Consider the following 25212-nt stretch of genomic DNA (forward strand, 5'->3'; position numbering starts at 1 on the left):
GTCTTCCTACTAACAATAAAAGTGAACACAGAACAGAGCACAACTGCAGCGAAACAAAACAAAATCCAAATGTAATTAATGCTATCTTCTTGACATAACTGGCTAATGCAAGAGCTGAAATGTCATCCCTAATTCAGTGCTCTTCATGCAGAAATGGCCTCTCTCTAATGGCTTTTGCAGCCCCGCCTTTCATAATGCTGGGTAATTGATCTCGAAGCCTGCCAGGGTTGGGCCCAGTGCATTGAGTTGCCTTTGGGATTTCTCATGCAGACTTGCAGTTCATTAGTGCAGAGCTGGACAGTTTTTGACTAGCAGTGCTTATGTTTGCAAGTACCACAAAGTAACAAGTTTCAGGGCAATAACTAGCCTGTAGAATTTGTCAGGAAGGAGCATTAGCCTCGTGCTGTGAAGAATAAGATAAAGTTGCAATTTTGATGGTGATTTGCCTCTTATCCATTAGTTTTGCATCCTCTTGAGTCCTTTAAACACAAAGATCCTGTGCTGTCCCACCCACAAGGAGCTCTTGCCGCTCCACAGCATCCTGGGGGAGAAGGCACTTGGTGTAATACAAGTGGGGCTGTTTGACTTGGAGTTTGCTGTCTTACCTGCCTGCTTCTCTTTTGTGGGATTTCTTCAGAATAGAAAAGAGAAGAATGGGGCAATGTTTCCATAGTTTTTTTAGTGCAGGTTTTTCATGTCTTTAGCCAGCAGCTGAGTTACCAGGGCCTCTAAACCGGAGGCCAAAGTAACACACTATGTATCACAGTCCATTTTGCAATAATATGTTGTGCACATCTGTACCCTAGGAGGGCATCTATATATAAATTGCTTTTATAAATCCATCATTGAGTCTTTTTTTTTTTTCTTCCTAAAGCAGTTCCTTGTGCATTTCTGTGAGTTAGTACTGTACTCCTTACAACAGCAGTCCAGGGTACGGTATGCATAGTATCAGCATTCAGAAGCAAAAGTGTCAATCTATTTTGTAAAATGTATCTTGGTTGTCTTGTTTTTGGTTTTTTTTTACTTCCTCCCAGTTCCTATTCGAAGACTGTTCAAAACCTCACTCACCTCATGGTTAGACTCATCATTTCCTTATTGAAATATATTTCTGGACATTGTATTATCTGGTTGTAACTTTTATTATTTCTGTCTTTTGTACAAATTGCTTTGAGCTTATAGCACCTAATATTGTTTCAGGAGGAATATTTTTATAATTTTTTTAAAATTCATTGTGTTTTACATGCTTGTTGCATAAAAAACAATGTGAGATGAAAAAGTGAGATGATCATCTACTTAAAGTATGGTAAAACCCCTATGCAAGTGGCTTTGGCTTTAGAGAGTGAAGATTAAGCTGCAGAAAAATCACCTGATTGAAGAGCTAGCATTCATAAATCTCAAATCATTAGTGTCACATTAATGAAATAAAATAAATCAAATTGCTTGATTTATCTAAAACTTTCTGGAAAAGCCTATGTATGCACGTTTTTTGCACATAAGTTCATATTGAAGAGCCAGTTTTGAGCAGAACTTTTAACTTTGGTTGAAAGAATTGTAAATGTGGTCACCCATGGGATGACCTCAATGTTTTCAATGGACAGGTATTTAAAATGCATTTCATTAAGACTGGTGATAGATAGCAAGTTGGAACTGTTTGTACAAGAGACCTGTAATATAACTTGATAATACTAAACCATTCAGCTTTTTTTTTTTTTTTTTTTTTTTTTTTTTTAATTTAAGTAGGTACAGGCAAAGTAAAGGAAGGAGATTTACAGTTTTTCAGTCTAACACCTTGTCCTAACACCTGCTGTTAAATCACATCACCTGCTGTTGTGATAGTGTTCTTCTTGGTAGCTTTTCACATTTTCAAAAGGTCAGTGATATGTTTTGCAGATGAGAGTTTTGCTAGCCTGGGTTGCTTGTAGAGATTCACATAACTTAAAATACTGGCCTCATAAGAAAAGGAATTTTACTGGGCATTTATGATTCCTGTGCCCTTAGAGTTCTGGTTGTGGTTTTTAGTTTTGTTTTTTTTGTGAATGGTTGTTTTGGTTGTTGAGGGGTTTTTTGTACAGAGAATGTGAAATCTAACCAAGGTCTGGTGAAGGAAAAGGTAAGTATTGATAGGCAAGAAAGATGACTTTCATTGCAATAACAGAACATTTTAAAATCAAGGTTTTAAAAGCTGCCTATAGATTTTGGAGGTCAAGTCTCATACTGAGAAAAGAAAATGAAGTGAAATTTTAGGGTGTTTTGAGTGATGCTGTGCACAGCAGGTGCTTAAATCAATGGAAAATACTGATATGCAGTAAAGCAACATCAGAGCCATTTATTCACCTCGGTGCACTGCATTTCCAACAATAAAGCAATTGTACTGAGTAGGACATGCAGAGAATCTGCACTTGGGCTGTGGACAAACTCCTGCACTGTTCAGTCAATCTCATTCCCTTTTATGGGACTACTTGAATTAAGAGTTCTGAATTCAATAAAATCGAGTGATTTTTTTTTTTTTCTTTAAAAAATAATACTTCCCTTCTAGAACCTAGAGATTATAGGGCATATTACTGGTTTTACTGAAAGGCATTTGTATGTGTTCATTAATGGTATTATTTACTCTGCATTATTTAATGCAGTCTCAAAACAAACTGATGTTTACCCTGGCAGTCTTACAGGCAATATTGCAATACAATGAAGTATGATAAAGTAATGACTGTTACAGAGCTCACTTTTTTCTTTAATCAAAATTAAAGTCAAAATGCAATTCAACTGTATTTCATGAGAATTATGTGAAACCAGATTAAACAAGTTATGTTATGATCTGTCAAGAAACACCATTTGTAAAGTAAAACAGGTTCATCAAGCTGTCTTTTAAAAAGCCATGCTTGACTTCATCCAGGGTCTTGGAAAATTAACCCTTTGAAGGAACGCAAAAAGTGCATTAATTGCTCCCCAGGATCTTCTTTAAAAAGTACTTTCAATTTGATACAGTATTGCTGTTATTGTGCAAGTAAAAGTAGCATAATAATGAAGCAAGGTTTTAGTGAAAATATCCTTTGGTCAAGTTTCACATTACCATTTGGTGCATCTATAGATTGAGCAAAATTACTTTTGTTGGCAGTTTACTTCTTTTCAGTACTTGCTAATGTTTGACTTGTTTTTAGTCCCCTGTTGCCGTGTGAATACATAAACAGGTTCTTAGAGATACAGATGTTTTCCTTCTGAGACTCAGTGGCTGTTTTAGTTTGTTTGGGTGTAATTGTAAAGTATGTATCATGACAAGTAAGGATGAGGTAAAATTTTCATTGGTATTTTGATGCAAACAGCATTTTTAACTCATTGACTCTGTTAACTCTTTATATACTAACCATGATGAAAATACATTAAGATCTTGCTGACTTGGTCTTGCACAGCTCTATGCTAGAGAGTTGGATGGACTGTAGAAAAGTATTGCATTTGTAAAACATTGCCAGAACAAAATTAATAATAGATCTTATATAAAAGTTCAATTGCTTCTGTCTGGTACCAGATTCTTGATTGCTTCGCAGGATGCTGTTTTGTTGGTATTTGATTAAATGCTTTTACAAATATTTAGTACTTTAGCAAAGTACAAAATGTCATTTGTGATTTTAAAAATGAAGCCTCTGAAGTAATTTGCTTGAAATATTACCTTTTAAAGTGCTGCAGCATCCAATAGTTAGCATTTTTAAGAGCTGCTCTCTCAGATAGCTGTATGGTTCACAGTATCTGCAATATATGTAGTTTGCTAGCTTTTGTTTGAGGCTTTTGTTTTGAGTTTCTTTTTTAATTTGTAGTGATTTTGTAAGACTGATTTATATAATTTTATTTATAAAAGTTTCCAATGAAGCTGTTGTAGAGTCAAAGTAAACTTGATCTTATGAAACTATACATATACAAAGTAGAATATATATGTATTGTCTTAGAAGAGAACTACATGTAATGGCTTTCAGAAATACTGTTTCCCAGCATATGTGAGTATTTCTATTCTTTCATTTTGTTCATTTCTCCAGTTTTGTTCTGTAGAGGAGTCTTGCATGTTGCCATGCAGTTAGCTTTGTTTCAGAGCTGTGCTTTCTGCCCAGTGCTTGTCTCTGGGAGCAGTGGTTGGTGACTCCCATTTACAGGGCTCTGCTGCCATTCATAAAGCTGCGCTGCCTTTGGGAGCTGCCAATCCATCCCAGAGCAGCTGCTGGGGCCACACCTCCTGTGTTGATGTGCTGTGCTGGATGGACACTCACAGACAGCTGGGTACCAGCATTGGCACAACATCTCTCCCTTCTTTTTTGTTTCGTTCAAATCTCTCCAGAACTCAACACAAAGCAGAACCAACCAAGGAGTTTGCAGTCAAATCCTGCAGATGAGTGCACGGGGTGGTGCACCACCATATTTCAGTCTCTTCTCTCCTAAGTCTGCATTCATCTGACATAGGAAATAAGAGTATAAAACTAACAGTGCGTGCATGCTGCTCTGCTACAGAAATAAGCTTTAAGAGCAGGGACTGTTGTCTGTGCTTTACAAGCAATGCTGAGTGACTTGCAGAAAGTCCAATTACCAGCCATGAGCCAAGCTACCTGTGGGACCTAAATGCACCAGTTGTTTGCCTCTTCTCTCTGCAAAGTATTTTAAGAAGCAGTTAAGCCATCTAAATGTTTTGAATTAATTTGAGAATTAAGTTCCATTGTGCAAGGTCTTGATCTCATGGAAATCAATGGGAGATTTATTTTTTGTTTGCTTGATTGTATTCAATTTGTTACAAGATGTTAAGTAGATGATTGCAGATTTTGTTGAGTGGTATTGTGCCTCCAGACAACCATGGGTGTTCCCATGCTGGGCTTCTAATTAACTTGGTTTTTAAGGGCACAAGGACAGACAGTGGGAGAGATGACCCTGGAAAGGTGCATGTTTGTTCTCAGGGCTGGAGTAGGTGACCTGCCAAGGCCAAGCCTCTGTTCTGAAGGTAAAACCCCCAAGGGCCTGTGGTAGTAGGCCATTGTATAGCACTAGAAATAAAGGCAGTAATTCCCAGGATCAATTCTTGCCAGTAATGTTGAACTGATAAGAAATATGAAAACTCTGGTAATGTTTATTTGTTCAGTATTCTGCTTTTCTAGCACGACTCCCAGTTATTTTACTGTCCGGACAGAACAGGTTGCTTTTTATGCTCTTAATAAACTCAAATACAGTCCACAAAATAGCAAATTATTTCCATGATGCCTCTAGCTTGCAGGAAAATCAAAGTTATCATGTGCATAAATGACAAATGCTTTCCAGAGCCCACTTCACCTTTCCTTATGAGAGAATGAATTTAACAAGTTAATTTACTATTTATTATCCTTCATTGTGTATTTTTCTGTATGAACAAAGTAGCCAGAAGAAAATTGGATGATTCACCTCCGTGGTTCTTTGGCCAAAAGTCTTCAATTAAATTGGAATTAAATTGCTGAAGTTCCAGCATCTATAAAATGTAATTATGTTATTCAGACCTTTCTTCCATCATTATTGTAATCTAACTGAAGGCTGTGCTTTCAAAGAAAAAAAAAATTAGGCAAAAGAAATCGATCCTGCACCCCTTTCCTGCTATCAATAGACACTTGTTTCACCTTCATCTCTTGTACCAGCATTGCTAATGCTGTATTCTAAGTCACTAAAAGGAAGTTACCGAAGCTGGAAATGCATCCATTATTGCTAGGTTCATTTACAAACTCAAGTTCCTTCCTTCAGAGTTCTCTGATCTGTTATTCTGCTCATCAAGGCGAAGTCTGCATAGAGGAACAGGCAGAAATAAGGTGGGAGAAGCAAGAGGGATAGCTGGACTTCCCTGTCAGAGGTGATGTGGAGCTGTGGTTTTGCATTTGCCATTTGACAGGATTTTTAATGGTTGTTTCATAAGTGGTACCATCTGGCTGGATCAAAACATAAGCCAGGTCAGAATGACTCTGTGGTGCTTCGACCCTGAGTACTTTTAAGCTCTCTTGGAAGAGTGAGACCATTCTTAATTTTTTTTTTTTTTTTTACACCCTTCATCCCTGACAATTCTGTGCAATTGGCAGGTATAACTGAAATAGAGCTGTCAGTAACAGTGGTCAGGCAGATAGTTGCAACTACTTCTGCCATAGAGGTTTTCAGAGTTAGTGGGGTTTAGATTGCATTAGTAAAAATTTTGTTGATTAAAAAACAGGCAGGCAGCAGTGTTTGTTGTCAATGTCACGAAGCAACTCAGAATAAAATATAAAAAATGTGTGGACTGTAAGCAAAAATGGTTTATTATCTGACCTCCTGATTTGTCTTCCAGTAGCATTTTTGCAGGACTTTCTGCCAGGTAAAGGGTAACTTTTCCTTTTAATCTTTGTCTCCGTTGTTGTATAACTTCCCTGTCAGCTTTGCAGTTTAGTGGCTGCTGTTTTCCCCAGCCTGTATAATCACAGCTGATTGCTGCTGAGGGCATTGCAATTATTTGTGAGATTACACCTGCCCTTTCTTAATAAATGAAGCATCCTTAAGTACCAGTTTGCCTGTGTTGATTGTGTGGGATTAAGGAAGACTTGAGCAGCTGGCTCGGATGTCACTTTGTGCAGTTGCAGACAATGTGACGTCAGTGGCAGCTACACATCAGTGTCAGCAGCTCCCAGGCAATTCCTCTTGGGCCTGGTATTGCACAATCCCCTGAAGGAAGAGCTACTGCTCCAGGCACCTGTGAGAGAAGTGGGTAATCAGGAAGAATTTTGTGTTGGTATTATCCCCTATCTATGCACAATCAGGAGCTGGCTCTAAGATCAAGGTACATATTAAATTGATTAATGAAGTTCTCAACTGATAAGGAAATATTTCATTACCACTAGTGTTCCTAGTCTTGGATGCAGGGCAGAATTCCCATTGAATCCATACTAGGTAGGAGTGGAGATTAGGGGATTGCTTTTGAATGGGATGGGACTGACTATTGTTTCCTCACAGCACTTGAAATTATAACTATTTTTGTGACTGACGTAGAAATGCGTGAAATCCAAACTCTTCCACTGCTCATATTCTGGGTCTTTGCTGAAGTGTTTGAATTCTAGTATAACACAGGTGTTTATGAAGTGAATTAAACCCATGTCAATTCAGTCACATCACAGAGTCATTTAGAGTGCAAGTGAATACTTGTGTGCTCCTCTCTCATGTTCAGCAAGCTCTATTTTTGGATTTCAGTAAGTTATTTCTAGTTCTGTGATAGCACAGGGAGGGCTGGATGGTTTGCTGCTGTTCAGGGCATGGGCTGTCCATTTATCTATGCTCCTAAAATAGAGGAGTTTGCAGCCTTCAGCAAAGTGACCACAATGCAAACTGATTGTTAGCAAAAAGGGTTAATAACTAATAAATAACCACATCATTTAATTATTAAACTAGTTGTCTCCAGCAGGGGTATACTTCAAGTTAGAAGACAGTTTTTGTCATCAGTTTGTTGTTTATGGTTTTCCATACTCATTTATTAAATACTTTTGGCATATACCTTCTTTTTTGGTTTTAATTTTTTTCTGGTCTGGTCATTCCACATTGGAGAAGTATCTCAGCATCCTGTGTTTTTTTCATTCTGAACTGTCCCATTATCAGTATCTTTCTTTTTGCTGATAGGCCAGTCCTTGGAATATTTCTTTATTTTATAGTGTATATTGCTTTCTGAGTCAAAAGTAGATGAACCTAAATGGCAACTGTAATATTTCTCTGTCAGATCTGGGTTTCCTTCCAAAAGGTTGAGAAATAATTCTTTTCAGTAGTTTTCAATAGTGTTTTCTATAGTACAATGACACATGTTGTTTCTTTAACAGGATTGCACATTCTTCACTCGGAAGGAAATTCTCCGGTAAGTAAATTGTTTTGAATTTCTTCTTCATGATCCACGTGGAAGGGGCTAAATCTATTTATCTGACTTGTGAGGGAACCAGATAAAGGTAATTATTCTGCAGTAATTAATAGGACTAGGATTGGATTTAAGATAGACTTAAGATTTTAAGATAGACATATTCACACTATATTATGCACTAATAATTGTCATAAGGTGGTGATTAGCTTAAGGTGAATATTACAAACTATCTTAGGGTTGAGCCAGTGACTTGTATGAAAGGGATTTGCTGCATTTGTGCCCAGTGATACCAGTGAGGGCACATCCTGCAGTCAGTGTAGAATCCATGTCTGAGGTGAAGTTTCAGTGAGCAGGAATGAAATGGGTTCTGACCCCCTGGTTAATTAGCACTTACTTATTTCTCATCTCCCTGTCTCAGTGAAGGGCAGCCAGATACTGCTGGGCACTCATTTACACTGTAGGATGCTCACAGGGGTGCTATGGAGGAAGTGCAGGTCCAGTAAATGAGCTGAACTTCTTGTGCAGTTGCTGGCTTCAGGGAGATGATCCAGCAAGTAACAACCTTACAAAATCAAAAGAAACCCAAAAAAACCCCAAAGCATGCCCCATCTGGCTTCCCATCCATTTGCATGGCTGTTAATGATTGTTGTGTATGTGGGGAGGAAGGAATTAATATGGCAGCTTCAATTTAGATTGTTGTAAAGTGATGTAAACCAGCATGAGATTGCAATTAGGTGAAATGGGCTAAGTGTTTTTATGTGTCCCTGCAGGGAAAGTAGCCCATCAAAATCCCAAACAACAGTAAATCTATTTTCTGCTGGTTTAATAAGCTGAGTCAGCTCTCTGAGGGATCAGATAAGTGCCAAAGCTGGCATAAGAGCCAGAGCAGCAAATGCAGCTGAAAATGAGGAGAGCATTTCCCTACCAGTAAGGTGTTAGATTGACTTACACAGACCTTAGTGGGAATGGCTTTGGTGCCAGCATGAGCTTAAGTCTGGTTTAATGCAGTCTGTGGTCAGAGGGCTTGAAGACACATTTTTCATTGGATAATTTGCAAACTATTAGAACATAGTATATCTTATGAATTTAAAGTGAAGAAAAAATTGACACAAAATGCTGAAAATGGATCCAGGAAAAAAAAAAATAAAGTAAGACAGCAGTAGAGGTAAATGCGCTTGGTGAAAGAGACAAATAGAAACCATGGCTCACTACTGGTGTTTGATAGCTGTTTATCACCAGGCTTTTACATATTCCAGTTTGTGTTAGTCCTTTTCTACTTTTGTAAGGGCACTGAACTCTTGGTCAAAGTACCCCTGAACATAGAAAATTGGTGAGAATGTATCCTGGTTTGAAGGACAGGTGTCTGCCGATAAAGGCAGAAGTTTTCCATTGAAATAGAGACTTCAATTCCACTCCCCCAAGTATTATAAATGTTTGAATCAAGGACTCTGAGGCAGAGATAAGGGGATAGGAATAACAGCTCTTTTACTAATATATCTAACCGTACAAGCAGAAACAACAGCAGTTGTTAAAATTACCAGCAAGACAGAACAGATAACTCTGTTCCAGTCCTTTCTTTAGCTGCAGGCACACTCTCTCTCGGCAGGAGCGGAGGCGGGAGTGGGCGGCTGCGGCCGCGCCGGTCTCGGGTGGGAGCGGCTGGAGCGGGCAGCTCCTCGCTCACCGTTGGTGTCCGGGTGATTCGCTGTGTCCGCAGAGGCAGGAGGCTGTAGCGGGGGCAGGTGATCGCAGAGGGTCTGGCTCTCCTGCCTTTGGCCGTGTGGCTGCAGACGGGGGTCCTCCTCCGAGCTCCCTGGAAACACGAGTAGACCCTCGGAAGCACGGGAGCCTCTCCTGAAGCCCAGCTCCCACCTACCCCTTTGTCTAGAGTCGTCAAAGGTCTTGGGTGTGACCCGGCCAGCTCCACTGGCATGATAATGGAAAAAATTCTTTAAATTGACATAGTAATAGAAAAACACTCAACTCCCAATAGAATGGTAGGAAACATTGAGGTGAAGAGAGCTGCAGATGCTATGAAGCTCAAGATTAGCTTCTTATGTTAGAGAAATTACTAGAACCAAACTGAGCAAAAGGAAATTCACAAACTCAAGTCCTAAGAACTGAGAAAAAATTTGCAAGTGCAGAATGCAGTGTATCAAAAAATGGGCTGGGATGTTACTGATCTGAGCATAATTTTAACAACAGCACACCCATAATGCTCTTGCAAAAAAGAGAAAAGCATTTCTACAATGCATTAGCCTCAGCAGTGTTTATAAAATGGGAGAATTCCAGTCAGCAGTACTGTCAGCTCAGTAGGAATAGACTGTCCAGTTTTGGGCATCACCATTTGAAAAATATTTGTTATCCTAGAAAATGTTCTGTAGAGAGAAACAGGAATGTAAAGAAAAAATTGCGTGAAGAAAAGTTGGAAAACCACTTTAGTTACAACAATGAATCCATTTGTATAACGTGCCTCTCTTGTGATTGGGAACAAATGGTTGAGCTGTCTCTTAGATGGCATTATTTCTCATACTCTGTTTTACAAATCTGATTTTCTGGCAGACAAGCTTTCATTCCAGCAGTAATGCTTATCTGCTCTTGAGCCCATCTGTTCGTGCTTTTCCCTGCAGACTGTACTATTGGGCACCCAAACAAGCACTCAGAGGTGCTCTTGGATGTCTGTTCAAGCCAAAAAGCACAGAGGGTGTAAACTCAAGACTCAAGACTGACTTAACCTAGTCAGACAACTGCAGGGAAATATGGCACTAAATGACCAAGATGGGCACCATTTGGGACTTCAGCAAACATTTGAACCTTTTTGTAGAAGAAAAATAATTTTGCTGTTGCTTGTCTGCTGGTTTCATGGCTTGTTCTTGATGGGTGAAAGGTGAGGTGACAGGAGCCCTTCTAGACAATGGAGCTGAATGTTGGATTTTAAATCTGAAATCTGCCAGAGAATTAAGCAGTGATTTCCTTCAAGTCTCTGGAAAGCTTCCTTATAAGGGAGCAGATCCACAAAGTGCTTGGGAGGCGAGGCAGCTCCCTGTGGAACAAGCTGCTACACAAATAGAGGGAGGAGTTAGAACACAGCTCCTGCTTTTTTTTTTTTTTTTTTTAAGAGTTTGAACCTTTGTATGGAGAAAGGAGAATTGCCCTATTGTCAGCTTTGGGGGGGAAAACACCAGGCAATAGAATGAAATTGAGGGAAACTCTATACTCTTGGGAATGTTCCTGAGTTTTAGGAAGAAACTACAGTATACATATTGAAGCTACTGTTGATCTTCTGATTAATTATGTTACTATTCTTGTTAAAAATGTTCCTGTATCCTCTATGAATGAAAAAGAAAAAGAAGGGTTTTAGGCAGTTCCTGCACTTCTGTACCATTAACTTTTCCTGTGTTGTATTTTAGTCAGGTTGTACCTGTTTTGCTAAGGCTTGTGAGAGGAGGGGATCCCTGGCAGTGTTCATCTGTGTGGAGTCTGGAGTGCTGCTGTGCTGTGTCCAGGAGAGATAAGGAGCTGTTTCAGGCTCTGGCAAAGGGCTGGTGAGATGCACAAGGGACTGAGAACTTTCTGATGTGAGGAAGGGCTGGGAGAGCTGAGATCTGGAGGGTGCAGAGGAGATAGAGGCCCGTGCCAGGAAAAGGGCAGTGGATACAGACAGAAACACAGGGGGTACATGTATTGAAAGTCAGAACTTTGTTATCTATGACTAGATTTAGAATAAAAATTTCTTGCAATTTCTTTTTGATTTCACTGCAGATTATTTGGGAGGATATTTGTCTAGTATTATCTTAGATTAATTTGTGTTGCTTCATTTTGCATTGCAAAGGTGAATAAATACTTTAGATGCTAACTAAAAACTAGCAGAAGAGTCATCTATCTGCCTTTCTTATCTTATTATGCTGCCTTTTTATAAATCAGATTTCTGTGCCCAGTTTTTTTATTTTATTGATACAATGAAAATAATTTCAACTGGAAAGCATAAAAGGGACAAGGCATATCAGTAACAGAATTTCTTCAACTTTCAACTCTTCCTGCTTGTGTTTCTCAGTGTTCTTTGTTCTTTATCTGTTTGTCCAACTGTGGCAATTTAGTGAGTGGTGGTTTCAGTTTCTGGCTGAATTTCCTCGTATCATGTTTCCTGTCCTTTTGGTTTCAGCTTCACGTGGTAGACCCCCTTCTCTAACAGACTGTTCTAACCTCTTGCAATTCTTGGAAGCAGTAATTTAGCAAAGAATCGGTGCAGCACAGAGATTTATGCCTCCCTTTCCATGTGTAACATTTAATATTTATTGTTGCAAAAACAGTTTGTGCAAGTATGGCATAAATCTGAGACCCTGCAAGTACTTTCTTTTTCAGCAAATTTCAGTTGCTGACAGCCCCGAAGGCCCCTCCTTGCTCAGTTTCCCAGCCCCAGATTAAAGAACCTCCTTCTCTTTGAGCTATACAGCCTTTTCTCCGTGTGTGGCAGACTTGCAGATGTTGGTGTGCCTGGCCTTGTTCCCCAGCTGTCCATTAAAGGACTGCAGGAAAAGAGAGCACGTGCAGTTCACTGATTTGCATCAGCGTTTACAGGGCTGCAGCCTCTGTACAAGGGCTGTAAACCAGTTCCCATCAGTGCATTCTGTCCTGCACTCTGCAATCCCATCTTCAATGCTGTTGCGGGTGCTTTTACTACCAGGGTGCTTGGAAGGGCTGATTGTTGAGACCTGGCTCTTTCCAGGGCTTTCTGTGGATTTGTCAGTTCTCCTGCTGGTCTCTGGAGTGGTGAATTCTTTGTGAGTCACACAAAGTCCTTCTCCAGCTATTCAGTTCAGCTCTGGCATCTGGGCAGGAGCCTGTGGCTCTGATTGTGGTGAATAAGCAAAAGTGGAGCTGAACAGCAGCTGTGCACTTCTGTTCCTACTGCTTGCACATGTTTTTCCATCCTGTACAGCCCGTGTGTGGTCAGGTCATGGCACAGCTCCTGTGACCCCCTGCAGGAGCTGTCCCTCAGCTCACACTGCCTGCTTTCAGTGCTCTAGTTAAGCCATTTGCTAACATGCAGAAGAATGCAGAGTAATCTAGAATTTACTCTTTGAGATGGTCTTGAGTGTAATGTGCAAGCCTTTGAATGCATCCCTTTTACTTAGGAATAAATAGGATATATATTGCTGAATAAAAATATTTAAAGCATAAATCAAGTGACTTTTGCTGTGGGACCCATACTGGGGATATGTTTCTTTGTTTCTAAAGACCACTTTAAAGCCATTACTTATTTATAATCAATGAGCCCTTGCAAGCTTTTATCTTTTGTTTTCAGACTCCTTCAGTGCAGAGTTGCTGTTAAAAGGCAGCTCAGGCAGCTGTAATGTGTTGTCACTACATTTAATGGTGGAGATGAATGTAGCCCAGGCCAAGGAAGAGCTGCTCTGTGTTTTAACAGGCCACTGGTGACCTTGGTTACAGTCTGACTGCCTCCCAAATCTCAATAGTGAATTGAAATGGTCACTGCAGGGTGTAAACTTAGAAATCTTTTTTTTTTTTTTCAGATCTATCCAGGTAGAGCTGGAGGCTCTGTTGTAAGTTTGGAGACATCCCAAACTGTGTCCAACAAATATCCACAATGTTACCCTTGCTGACACTGACTCTAGGATTCCTCACCCTTGAGAAGTGGGAACAGACTCTGACCTACTTTTCTGCCATGTAGAATGAAAGTTATCAATCAAAAGTAGGCTGTCAGGACAAAACTATGTTGTGAGGTTTTTTCTGAACATAGCATTTTTGATTTTCACTGGTTGATGGGCAGTTGAGTTGATTTTAAAACTACTGCTGTCTAAGTAAGTCTTGTTCTGCCTTTACTTTATTGATTAATTTAATAGAAAAATTAAACCCCCATTTTCTTCCACTGCTGTTGCAATTGATTCAGTAACCTGAAGGAGCTGACCGTGAAAACTTCTTTTTTTCAGACTTATCAGTCTCTGAACCTCACTGCACATTCTTAAGTGTTAGTGCTTATACAAGGCATATGAGTAGCTGGTGGGCTTCAAATTTCTTCAAGGGCAGATCAGCAATCTGGGTTTAGACTGGATTAAAATGATACAGAATCACAGCCTTAATCCTTGAAGGTTGTACATGAAGCATAAATATATACCAGTACCTGTGGGGACATCATCAATTAATGACATTTGCCATTCAATTTAGCACCACATTCCTTCCCACTCTCACTTGTGGCAGGGAAGAGACTGCCAGTTTTTCATTTCCTACTTTCATGAAAAGTAAATGAGAAATTTACTGCTGACAAAGAGAGCACATCTAGGAATAGGAAAATGCTTCTGCATGCATTCAGAGAATCTTTTCAAGGAAATACAGCTTTAGGATCTGTAGTAGTTACTGCTACAAAGACTGTGAGGTGGTCTTGGGCTTCTGAATATACATGATGGTCTTTGTATGATAATGGCAGCTTTTCCAAATCTCTGTGTGTTCAGACAGCACTGCAAAACCCTGCATTGCCTCCCCGACAAGGCATTAATGTTCCTGTGTCAAGGACAAATAAAGAGACCTTAGGTGTTTTCAGACATGCTTCTTGTGAAGGGCATGCTGAGTAAAAGGACAGAAAGTCTTTCCTCTAAGTCCCAACTGCTCTGATGTGTTCAGGTCACCTGAAGAGTCTTCTGCTTCTCCAAAACGGGAAATATCAGAGCCTTTATCAGAGCTTTGTTTCCTCTCTATTTGCAGTTGGGAATTAATGTTATTGAAAGATGTAAGAGAACACTCAGTAATGGTAGCGACATTTGGGAAGTGATTACTGAGTCTGACTCACAGGATTTATCCTAGTGCACAGCACTACGAGGTGTAGTGAGGAATTGCATGCAGGCAGGAGGATTATAGGAGTGAATAACCCCAAAGCCTGCTGAGCTTTACATCGTGTTACAAAGTGTTCGATCAGACAGCTGTTGATTGTTTCCTTACCAAAAAGGAAGTACTCTCCCACTCTAGCATAAGTTACTCGACTAAATGGGAGTTGTGGTGGAGCTCCTGCAAAAAGGACTATATTCCTTGTGGTGGAACCCGTGCAAAAAGGACTATGTTACTTGTGATAGCTGGTTTTCTTGGCACCCTGTTAAGAGGCTGAAGCAGGCCTGTTATTTTTTTCTACAAAATCCAGCATTTGATACTGGCAATCCAGTGTATTATAAAACAGTACTCAGTATCCCTGAAGAACTTGCCAGCATCAAGATCTTACAGAAGGAAAAGGTGTTACTGTCTCGTGTGGTTGTTCAGTTGGTTGAGGTTTTTGGTTTTTATTTTGAAGGGTAAGGGAGTAAGTGCAAGATACTATATGTTTGGTATAGGGAAATCTTATGGGCCTTTTCATTGTCATAAATGCTTATCATGCCATGTGATAAAGCTATTACAAATAAGAGTTGCTGGATCCTTGCAGATAAAAGCATGTGGAAGATGTATTTTATTGCTGTAATTTAGTTTGGAGGAGTTAGATCAGAGCCACTTCCTCCAGACTCATTTGGACGCTGTAGTGTGAAATGCACTCAGGCAGAAAGCTCTCACCTCCACAGAGCTTGGACCAATTTGAGGAATTAACAGCAGAGTTAGCTGGGAGGAAAACAGGATGTGAGAGCTGCCCTCAAATCTGCAGTTAGTTACCTGCAGGTTTCTGTGTCCAGCACCTGCCTTCCAGGCAGTTTTGGCAGTATAGTCTGGAGTTGGGAGGCACATCCTTCTTTCAGCTGCTGAAGGGCATGGATGACCTTGATTGCAATTTCTGTGGGCAAGAAAATTCTGTCAGCAGGAAGTGGCAGGTTTATCAGTGCACTGATATTGCATGTTATAGAGAGACAAGTCCAATATTAGATAAAGTACAGAAGGAAATCATGGCAGTTAAAAAAAGCCGGGATTGTCAGCTCCTGAATTTTCTGGTGTTGTCCACAGTGGTCAAGCTTTGCCAATAATGAGTGCTTCATTTTCTTGAAGACTAGAACACCATTTCAGTATTCTAGCTTTTTAAAAAGTAGGTAGTCCATAGATGGATACTAGACTTGCAAGTTTTGTTTTCTTTTAAGTTTTCAAGTCCTTTAAGCTGCTTTTTCTGTTGTATTTAGGAACATCTTTTTAACTGCTATTTACAATGGAGAAATCTGTTGCTAGAGAGGGAAATGGCTATGGCATCTTGAATTACACAGTATTTATGAAATGTCAGGGTGAGCTGTGGTGAGCATCTGAAATGTGCTGAGATCAATGGATATCCAGTTTCTGGTATGGCACAGCATATTGCTGGCCAGGATGAAGGCATCAGTTTCCTACAATGCAGAAAAATATGTTTCTGTGTTTCATACCTGTAGATGATTTTGCCCTAGTTTTTGAGTTTATTTAAACACAGGAGTCTGTAGTGGTTCATTTTGGTGTGGGGCTGCTGCAGCTAAAGCTGGGGAAATGAAGGGGCTGCTGTGGAATTGCTTCCTATATTACTGCTTTATGTTCTGCTGTTAAAACATGGCAATGTCTATGTGTAGTTGTTAGTATGCCTAGTGAGTAGGCAGGATTTTTTATTAAAAGGAAAATAAGTCACAAGATAGAGCTTTATAATTTTACAAGTAGTACATGTTCTCTCCTGAGAGATCAGAAGACAGTGTTAGGATATGAAAAAGGGGAACTTTCTGTCCTCAGCAGTTTATGAATCAGGTGTGCGACTGAACTTGCACATATGAGAAGAATTGCATTTTACAGTGCATGCCTTAGTTCAGGCCTTGTGTACACAGACAGTGCCTCAATGTTCCATGCACAGAGTGTGAACCTCGGCTCAGTTATGGACCTTGAGAAACACGTGGCTGCTGGTAGCAGTTGTGCTGGATACTGCATCAAAGCCCTCTTTTTTCAGAAAGATGGCTATTTGATGGGCTCAGACTTGTGGACTAAAACCAATGATTAGAGCTGCAGGACAAATTTGTACCTGATTACTGACTGAATGTAATCGGTTATTTCAAATTGGTTATTGGCTGTTTGTTTCTGCTTGTTTACAGGTTGCACGGCCGATACCATGAAATGGCACCAAACGTTGTGCCCATGGACTATACAAAGGACCCAGATGTTAAACTACCTATGCAGCTTATAATAAACATGCCTGAGCTAAAGGTATCACTTCTGACTGCTTGCAAACTCTCTCTTAACTCTGTAGCTCCTCTGCCAGACTTTTTGCCAAGACTGGTAACCAGAAGCGCTGTGGCATGCTGAGGTTTTCCCCTTCCTGTTATTGTTCAAGGGCAAAACCAGCCCCAGAAACTGGAAAATATTTAGGTGAATGTCTTTCTTGCAGAGATACTTGAGGTAGATGTCAAAGGAAATGAATAGGAAATGAAATGAAATGAAATATAGCAATTTTTGCCCTTTGTGTATATCCCCCACAGGGATCTCTGTGTGAAGAGCTGGTTAGAAATCTGAAGTTCTTCTCTCAGCCTGTTCATAGGAAATTTGCCAGCTGTGTGCAGAATATTGCTAATAAAAAAGTAAAGGTTTTCCCCTTTTTTCTCAGCTACCTGAGCACAATAAGTATTATTTTCTTAATTATCAGGAACTTTAATTTTCATGGGGGCACTGTATGATAGGAAGTGGAGAAATTGTCCATGTAACTGCAAATGAGAGAAGCAGTAGGTATAAGGCAATCAATGCAAAAAAACCTGAGACACCATTTGTTTTTGTTCAACAGTTTAATAGCTTATGGTTTTAACAGGACAAATTAAACAGTTCATTGAATTATGTTGTGTTTTGTCACAGTCTATTTTTTATATATGGTAGCCAATTCATGTCTGTAAATTACTATAATGTGGAAACAATTATGTGTTCAATCTGATAGCTATGTGAAACATTATTAAGCTTTTTAAGAACAATGTTATAAAAAACTTGTAATTGATGGCTTTCCACTTAATTTTAATGATCTAGAAATTCTTCCTTAGTGTTGTTTTTTTTTTTTTTCAAATATCTGATATTTTTCAAGCAGAAGCCATGCTTTAGAAATTCAGTTGTGGAGGATGCAAAGTCAACATGAAATGACAAACATTTGAATTAGATTTTAAGTTGAAGTTCACAGAACTCTTTGTTCCTTAAATTCCCCACTTGCTGTAAGTTTGATTCTGGGATAATATAATTTCTTGAACAAGTGGCATATTTTGTTAAAGTATGTGTGTTAAAAAGTGTTCGACCACCATTTCATGGAAATGGAAATATTAAACGCATCAAGCACTTAGTTCAACAGAAAACCTTGAAAATTTTTATCCTTCAGGTTCTGATTTAGCTTTTGGACATCTTGGGTTTCTGAAGAAGCTGAGAAATAATTTAGAATTCTTTTTTACAGTAAGCATGGGCTTCTTCAGCAAAATCTGTTCATGCTTTTTCTAATGGCATCAGTATTCCTTAGGGTTTGTGTTATTATCTCTGGGATCTTGATAGCACGACATGAAATCATTTAGCACATTTCTTTGACTCCTCAGAGTTTAACTGCCAGACAGCTGAGAGTTGCTTTGTGACAAATCAAGTCTAAGGTTAGAAAGGAAAGTGAGAAATTGTGATCACACAGTCTTTTTGGCTTCAGTGATAGATTGAACCCCTAAAGAACAGCTCATTCCATGAGAACTTGTGAGATGGAAGGCCTAGTACTGAAGCTGAGGTACAAACCAGAAATTTTATACAGGATCATATTTAGATTGAGATACAGGAGCATATCTTGCTAGCTTAGCAAACTTAGGTGGTAATGATAGATTTCCTAAGAGGCTTCCATGTATGAATGGATCATAATCAATTTTCTGGCACCACAAGTCTCTGACCCTGCTTTAGAAGATGTCTCCAGGTCAAGGAACTTGACTTTATGAAAGTAACAGGACAAACTTGGTGTTGAATTTTCTACAAATTCTCTCTTGGGTCTCATAAGTCTGTGGAAGAACGTTAGAAATATTGGTGTCAAACCACTTATTTTATTTCAGGAATTCTAGGACCTCACAGAGAAAAGTGCTTCAATAGCTGCTGAGCTTGTCTCCAGTAAAACCCCAGAATGAGGAGATTAGGTCTTATGCCATAACTCTTTCAGAGCATTGACACTAAAAATGTGAAAACACCTGGGATCTTTGTTATAAATTGGTGTCCATGTTGCTCATGAGGGCACCTGTGCAGACAGGGTGAGGGGACAGAGGCTTTCCTCAAGAGTTTGTTTTTGAAGCAACCTAGGTACTAACTTCAGCTCATACACTAAGAAAAAAAATAAATCTTTAACCTTTGCAACTTGACCAGACTGCCTAACAAATCATTATGGTGTTTTCTTTCTTCAGTGAATTTTCATCAAGGTGAAGATAAAGACAACATTTACATCTTAAAATAGAAATAAATGTCTATTGAATTCTAATAAAATTAGTGCTAATTTCAAAGCACCTGGCTTTTTTCATATACACATTACATTTCTAGTTACTGGCAATGTTGAGCTGAATACCACTGAAGGTTCTGACAAACAGATAGAATCAATAATGCACTTTTCTAAATTAGATTCTGCTAATATAAAGATCTTTACTTCATGCATTAAAGTTCTGAGCTAGGTTTTCTGTGTTTCAAGAAAAAAATAATGGTGATGGTCGTTCACTTCAATTGGTAATGAATTATTCACTAACTCCTGATTCTTAAAAGTTGAAAGTCGGGACAAGAAATAAATAAGTAAAGAAGGGGAAGGTACTTTAAGCTCATTAGGTCTACCATTACACTGAAGTTAACAGAGCTACTTTACTCCATCAGTTTCATTGCAGTTTCTGTTCTCTAATTTTCACAATCTTGTTTACACAGGCACCAGTCTAATAAATTAACTTTGGGGCATCTGGACACCTGTGATACTGAAGTAATTAATATTGCAAAAGTGTAGCCATGATATGGACTGCTCAGTGCGGGAGCAGGGAGAAAGTAAAAGTGTTATTTTTTCAAGTTAAGGCTGATTTCAGCTACTTTATCGCTGTCGTTGCCCCTGAGCTGCAGGTGGGGATGTAAGAGCAGGGTGATCTTCCCAAGCCCCAGCTCTGCTCTGACTGATCTTTGCCTCCAGCTCACCTCAACAGCCTTGCTGCGTTCTGTTAGCTGTTTCTAGTTATGATGGGATGCTTTCCTCACTTCTCTGAAGTCTGTTAATCTGAGTATGACTGCTGTGTGTGCTCCAAGTGCTGTTTTCTCTGCATGGAGCCCAGACCTGCAGCATTGTCTGTGCCCCCTGGCTCAGCTGGGCACCAGTTCTTGTCCCAGTGCCTTACCTCCCCTTGAGGTACTGCTAGGCACTGTGGGTAGGTTCTGGGAATGGTTAAATAGTTCTGTATACAGCCTGAGCCTTTGGGGTTTTGGCTGATGTGGCTTCAGTAAAGAGCCATTGCTGAATGTGTGCTTCTGCTCTCTGACAGAACAAAATCCTCTTTTCTATTAAGACCTAAACTTATCAATCTAGCCTTGGTTTCTGCAGGAATTTCTTAAACAGTACCCTGCAGGCACCACAGAGAAGTTTGATGAAATTAATATAATCATAGACACATAAACCCCAAGTTATTGATTTTGAGGAAGAAGAAGATTAAGAAAAAAATCCCTGCAAAGAAACTCGCTTTTTTTCCGCTCCAGGGACAATTTGCTGTTGCACTCATGCTTCCCTTCTGAGGCACCAGTCTTTTCTATGGAGCTTTGGTAATGAACAATTTAGCCACTTTTATATTAATGTTTATTTGATAGCAATTTTTTTTTTTTTAATAACTCCGGAAATTTGAGGAAGGTTAGTTTTTCCCATTGCTGAAAAAGTCCTGATTAAAGCATCCAAAAGGATTCTGATTTGCAATAGTCTGCAAAACAGCCTGCTTTGTGCTTTTAAATATATTGTCTAAAGTCAGTGGGGACTTATGTTCAAATACAAAAGGGAAAATCATCATTGTGTTTCTGTGGAAGTGAAAGTTAAGTAGCATTTTGTAAAGGCTCTCCAGTATCTCCAAGTTCATTATCTTGACCTGTCTTTGAACTTCACTTGCAACCCCTTATTTCAAAAATGTAGTCAGCTTGTGGAAATATGATTGGATGCTTGAAATTAATTTCTCCAGCTGCAAAACAGATAAGGCAAAAGGCCACCAGAGTGCTTTCCTAGTCTGGCATGGAAACTAGAGGACAGGGGAATATAACAGCAGGTTTGGCTGCAATGCCAGGAATTAACCCTCTAACTGTTGGTTACAGAACTAATGGCTGTGTTTTACTGTAAGGTGTTATAGATCTGTATGTTGAGATGGATGCTGTGTGAGATTTTAAGAAGTGTGGAAACACAATAATCTGAGTAAAAGAAGTGTTCCTTACAAAGATGGATGGCACATTAAGGGTTCTCTCAGGCCACTACAGCAACAACATCGATCTGCAAAACAGCAGAATTGTTTTCCAGTTGTAGCAATTCCTTATTGTTTCTGTCTCCCCTCTTATTTTTATCATGAGAGTACAGAAAAAGCTCTTTAAGACAAGTGTAAGTTTCTACTTTTAAAAGGAATCTTTTTTCAACAACTAGTGCTTATGGGAAAGCAACCTAGGAAAGAATAATATCATTTTCCCCTTTGCTCCCTTCCCCCATGGCTCTTCCTTTAAATATGATGGAACCCTAATCTGTGCTCTTTAGAGTAGAGGTAATGAAATTACAGAAAGGATGTGAAAAGTATCTGTGAAGGTAAGCTAATACTTTCCATTGTGTAAGCCACAGATATACTGCCTGAAGACACATAATATGAGAAAGTTAAAGGAAAGAAATCAATATGAGGAAAGATTTTGTTTTTCATTTTGGTTTTAGAGATCCATTTGGCAAAGAGTTACTTAAGAAGTATGCTTAGGTTCATTTAATTCTTTCTTAATTCATCTGTGTTTTCAAGATTTCTGACATTTCAAATAAATAACTCATCTTATGCAACTGCAATATTCTTATTGGGTCAGTGAGATCCTGCACCAGCCTTTCTAAAGCACAAAGTCCTGGGCTTGATATTCACAGCTGATAGGGATATTTGCATCTGTGTGCTCCTGGTTTGTTACCCAATGCTGCCTCTAAGATGTCAGCTTACTACTGTTACCATGACACTTCTGATCAGGTTTGTTCCAGAGAAAGCTATACAGCATTTTAGAAATGAAAAATAAGTTTCTAGTATGTTCTGATGTCCATTCTGATGTTTGATATCCTCAAACATGAAACATGTAGCACACCATTTTTTGGTGTGCTTTTAGGAAGAAAGTGGGCCTTTTTGTGTATTTCAGCCCAAATGAATCTTACTTTGGCTTATTTATAAACTGGCAGTTTGGAACAATAGAATCAATTGTTCTTCCCTGCCTGCCTGTATGTGCATATCCCATGAACAAGTGTATGTGCAGAACCACAGGTAAACCCACAAACAAATGTGTATTCTACAAACATTTCCAGGCACATTTGCAGGCATTTCAGTGAGATGCTTTACCCTGGGCAGTAGCACAGATGCTCACCTGCTGTACCTGCACATCATTCACAAGACATGAGTAATAACTACCTATCCTTTTACAGTAAGGTTCTCTCAGCCACCTGCTGGCTCTGGGGTGTTGTTTTTCATTCTCAGACTCTGAAGAGATGTGACCCTGCTGCTTTTTGAGGCTGCTTTTTATTTTCAGGAGTTCCTCTTTCCTGCTCTATGTAAATTGGTTTGATCTAGCCTGTTTTTGTCTTCATTGGAACAATGAGCGTGTTAATCTCCTATGCTTTGAAACCTGTAGGCCTGTTCCCTCTTGGGTATTCCTTCAGTCTTCAAACCCTGCAGAAGAGTTTGTATTTAGTATGGACTACTTTAATGGGCTGTCATTTGAGCCTCAGGCTCTGTCGTTCCTACTTCACCTGTCCATTAAAACAGCCTTCTTTCAGGTCTCCACAATTATGCCTAAAATGTATTCTATGGATGCTTTTGTTCTATGTGTGAATTATCAAAAAATAATTCAAGTAAACCGAAAAATAACATTTTCTGGTCACTTATCTCTCAAATATGGCTGGTTTTTGAAATTTCATTTAAAATAATTGGATCATTTATGAATACCTGTTAGGTATTATTAGATTATTAAATTTACAGAAACAAAAAAGAAATTAAACGAATATATGATTGAACTTTTGAGCTTTCACAGTACTGCTTCTTTAAAAGCCAAAAAAAAAGGTTCCTGCATATAAAAAATGTGAATCTGATATGCCACCACCACAAGTATGTTAATCAGTGTCTTGGCTTCAGATAAGATCTGTAGCACAGCTTTAATGAGATGCTGCTCCCAGCCCAAGTGATGTTTGTGTTCTGCTCATATTCAGCTGAATTGAATTGGTTTTCCAAGTTTTATCCATGCTGCTACAAATTAGTGTTGGGGTTTTGTATAGCTCTGAGAAAGATGATTGGTTTTTATAGCAAAACATTTGTTTTGGATTTCATAGTCATAAAGCGGTTTTCTCATGCTTGCTTGTGTGTTTATGCTATATTGTCCTATTCTAAGGTGTTAAAAATTATTTCCTGTGGAGATTAAATTTAATTTAAATCTCTGGAATTTTTAGTCAGTCCAACCACAGGTTGGACATTGACATGCATCAGTGAAAATAAAAGGTCAGAAGTGGTATTTTGCAGTAGCAAGGACTGCTGAAACTTCCTGCTAAATGTACGTTTTTGGATGCATTTTTTTGGGGGGGGGAAAAAAAAAAAACCAAAAAGGAAGAAGACATTTTATTTAAAGAACCAAGCATGCAATTAAATATTCATTATCCGGGAGTCTGCAGGTTGTTTCAAGTCCCAAATACCAATCTGTATGTGTCTTTCACAGGAGAATCCCTTCAAAGAAAGGATTGTGGCATCCTTCTCAGAAGATGGAGAGGGGAGCCTGAGCTTCAATGACTTTGTGGACATGTTCTCCGTGCTCAGTGAAATGGCTCCCCGGGAGCTCAAAGCAATCTATGCCTTTAAGATATATGGTACTGGGGGAGGCTCGATGGGCTTCTTGTGTTTGGAGTCTGTGAGAGGGATACTTGGTGATCTTTGGTTCTTTTGTTGTTTAGATTTTAACACAGATAACTTCATTTGTAAAGCAGACTTGGAAAAAACCCTCAATAAGCTGACCCGGGAAGAGCTGACAGAAGAGGAAATCACTCTGGTTTGTGAGAAAGTCATAGAAGAGGCTGACATGGATGGTGATGGGAAATTAGGATTTGCAGATTTTGAAAACATGATTTCCAAGGCACCGGACTTCCTCAGGTACTATTTTAAGAAAAGGAGAGTCTCTTGCATACTTGCAGGTATTTTGTTAGGATATCACTATGCGGTCTAATACAAGAAGTGTTAGACATAAGTATTTTACTTGAGAACTGACATGGGATGACTTCTTACCTAACTCAGTTTGCTTTTCTAGGGCATATTCTAGTTCTCTCCTAACTTAAGACTAAGAGCTCAATGACTTCTAATTATCACATTTCCTGCCCCTCCACCCCTCTTGGTGCGGTTCAGGAAAATATTTTGATCCACTATCAGCTCAAATTCATGTTTTTCTTAAGCCTACAGCAAGGAACCCAGCTGCCTGCATAGGAATGTGTGTAAATATTGTATGCATGTTACTAATATACACAGAAACACACACATCTCTTTGCTGAGAAAGTGAGGGGTTTTTGAAGAACGAGAAAGTGTCCCACAAAACACAGAATAGGATTTCTTTCACAAATGAACCATCTGATGAAAGACATTAGAGCAATTCAGCAATAAAGCAGGAGCACAGGATTCCTGTGAACCCTGAGAAACATCAGCTTCTGGAGAGAACACACTCAATGTGAATGCCTTTTATACATCTCAGGTATTCCTTGGCTAATCAAGTGTATCAACAGAAACCCTTTTAGAACAAGACATATATTATCATTACGGTGAAGCTCAGCTCAGTAGGTATTCTAATATTTTGCTTACAGCTATTTCCAGCTAAGAAAACATTTTCTTTATACTGCTACCCAGCAGAAGCTGCTGGGGTCAGATAGAGTTTCTTTTAATCAATCAAAAGGCCGTGCTGCTCCTACAAATCTGGTAGAGAACAGTGATCAAATGCAAAGAATTGAAGGTAGATCTGAAGATTCAGCAGAAGCTGCAGTTTCAGAAGTTTCCTGTGTCATGACTGACTTTACTGCTGTGTTGTAGAGGCTTGCAAACTGCTGACTGAGAATTCCAGCTGAGAATGCTGTGCAGTTCAGCCATTTCCTGAGAAATCTGCAGACAAGAATGTTTGCCAGTGTAGCCTTGGAATGACTGTCACAGTTATTTTTCTTTTCCAGTTTGTTGATGTGTTGGGAAGATGAGGAAATGAGTGAAAATCAC

At 39.2% G+C, this 25212-nt stretch overlaps 1 protein-coding gene across 2 annotated transcripts in view; it reads left to right on the forward strand.

The window, feature by feature from the left end:
* The window catches only part of CIB2 (calcium and integrin binding family member 2), a 37573-nt gene that overhangs the window by 6937 nt on the left and 5424 nt on the right, over positions 1-25212 (forward strand). For both annotated transcript variants that reach the window (XM_056499645.1, XM_056499644.1), the window contains exons 2-5: positions 7818-7852; positions 16873-16984; positions 23687-23834; positions 23919-24114. In XM_056499645.1, coding sequence (XP_056355620.1) covers positions 16895-16984; positions 23687-23834; positions 23919-24114 — 434 coding nt within the window. In that variant the 5' untranslated portion in view covers positions 7818-7852; positions 16873-16894. The remainder of the gene's footprint in view (positions 1-7817; positions 7853-16872; positions 16985-23686; positions 23835-23918; positions 24115-25212) is intronic.

This window comes from Oenanthe melanoleuca, chromosome 10 (genome assembly GCF_029582105.1).
Source record: "Oenanthe melanoleuca isolate GR-GAL-2019-014 chromosome 10, OMel1.0, whole genome shotgun sequence".
Taxonomy (NCBI): Eukaryota; Metazoa; Chordata; class Aves; order Passeriformes; family Muscicapidae; genus Oenanthe; species Oenanthe melanoleuca.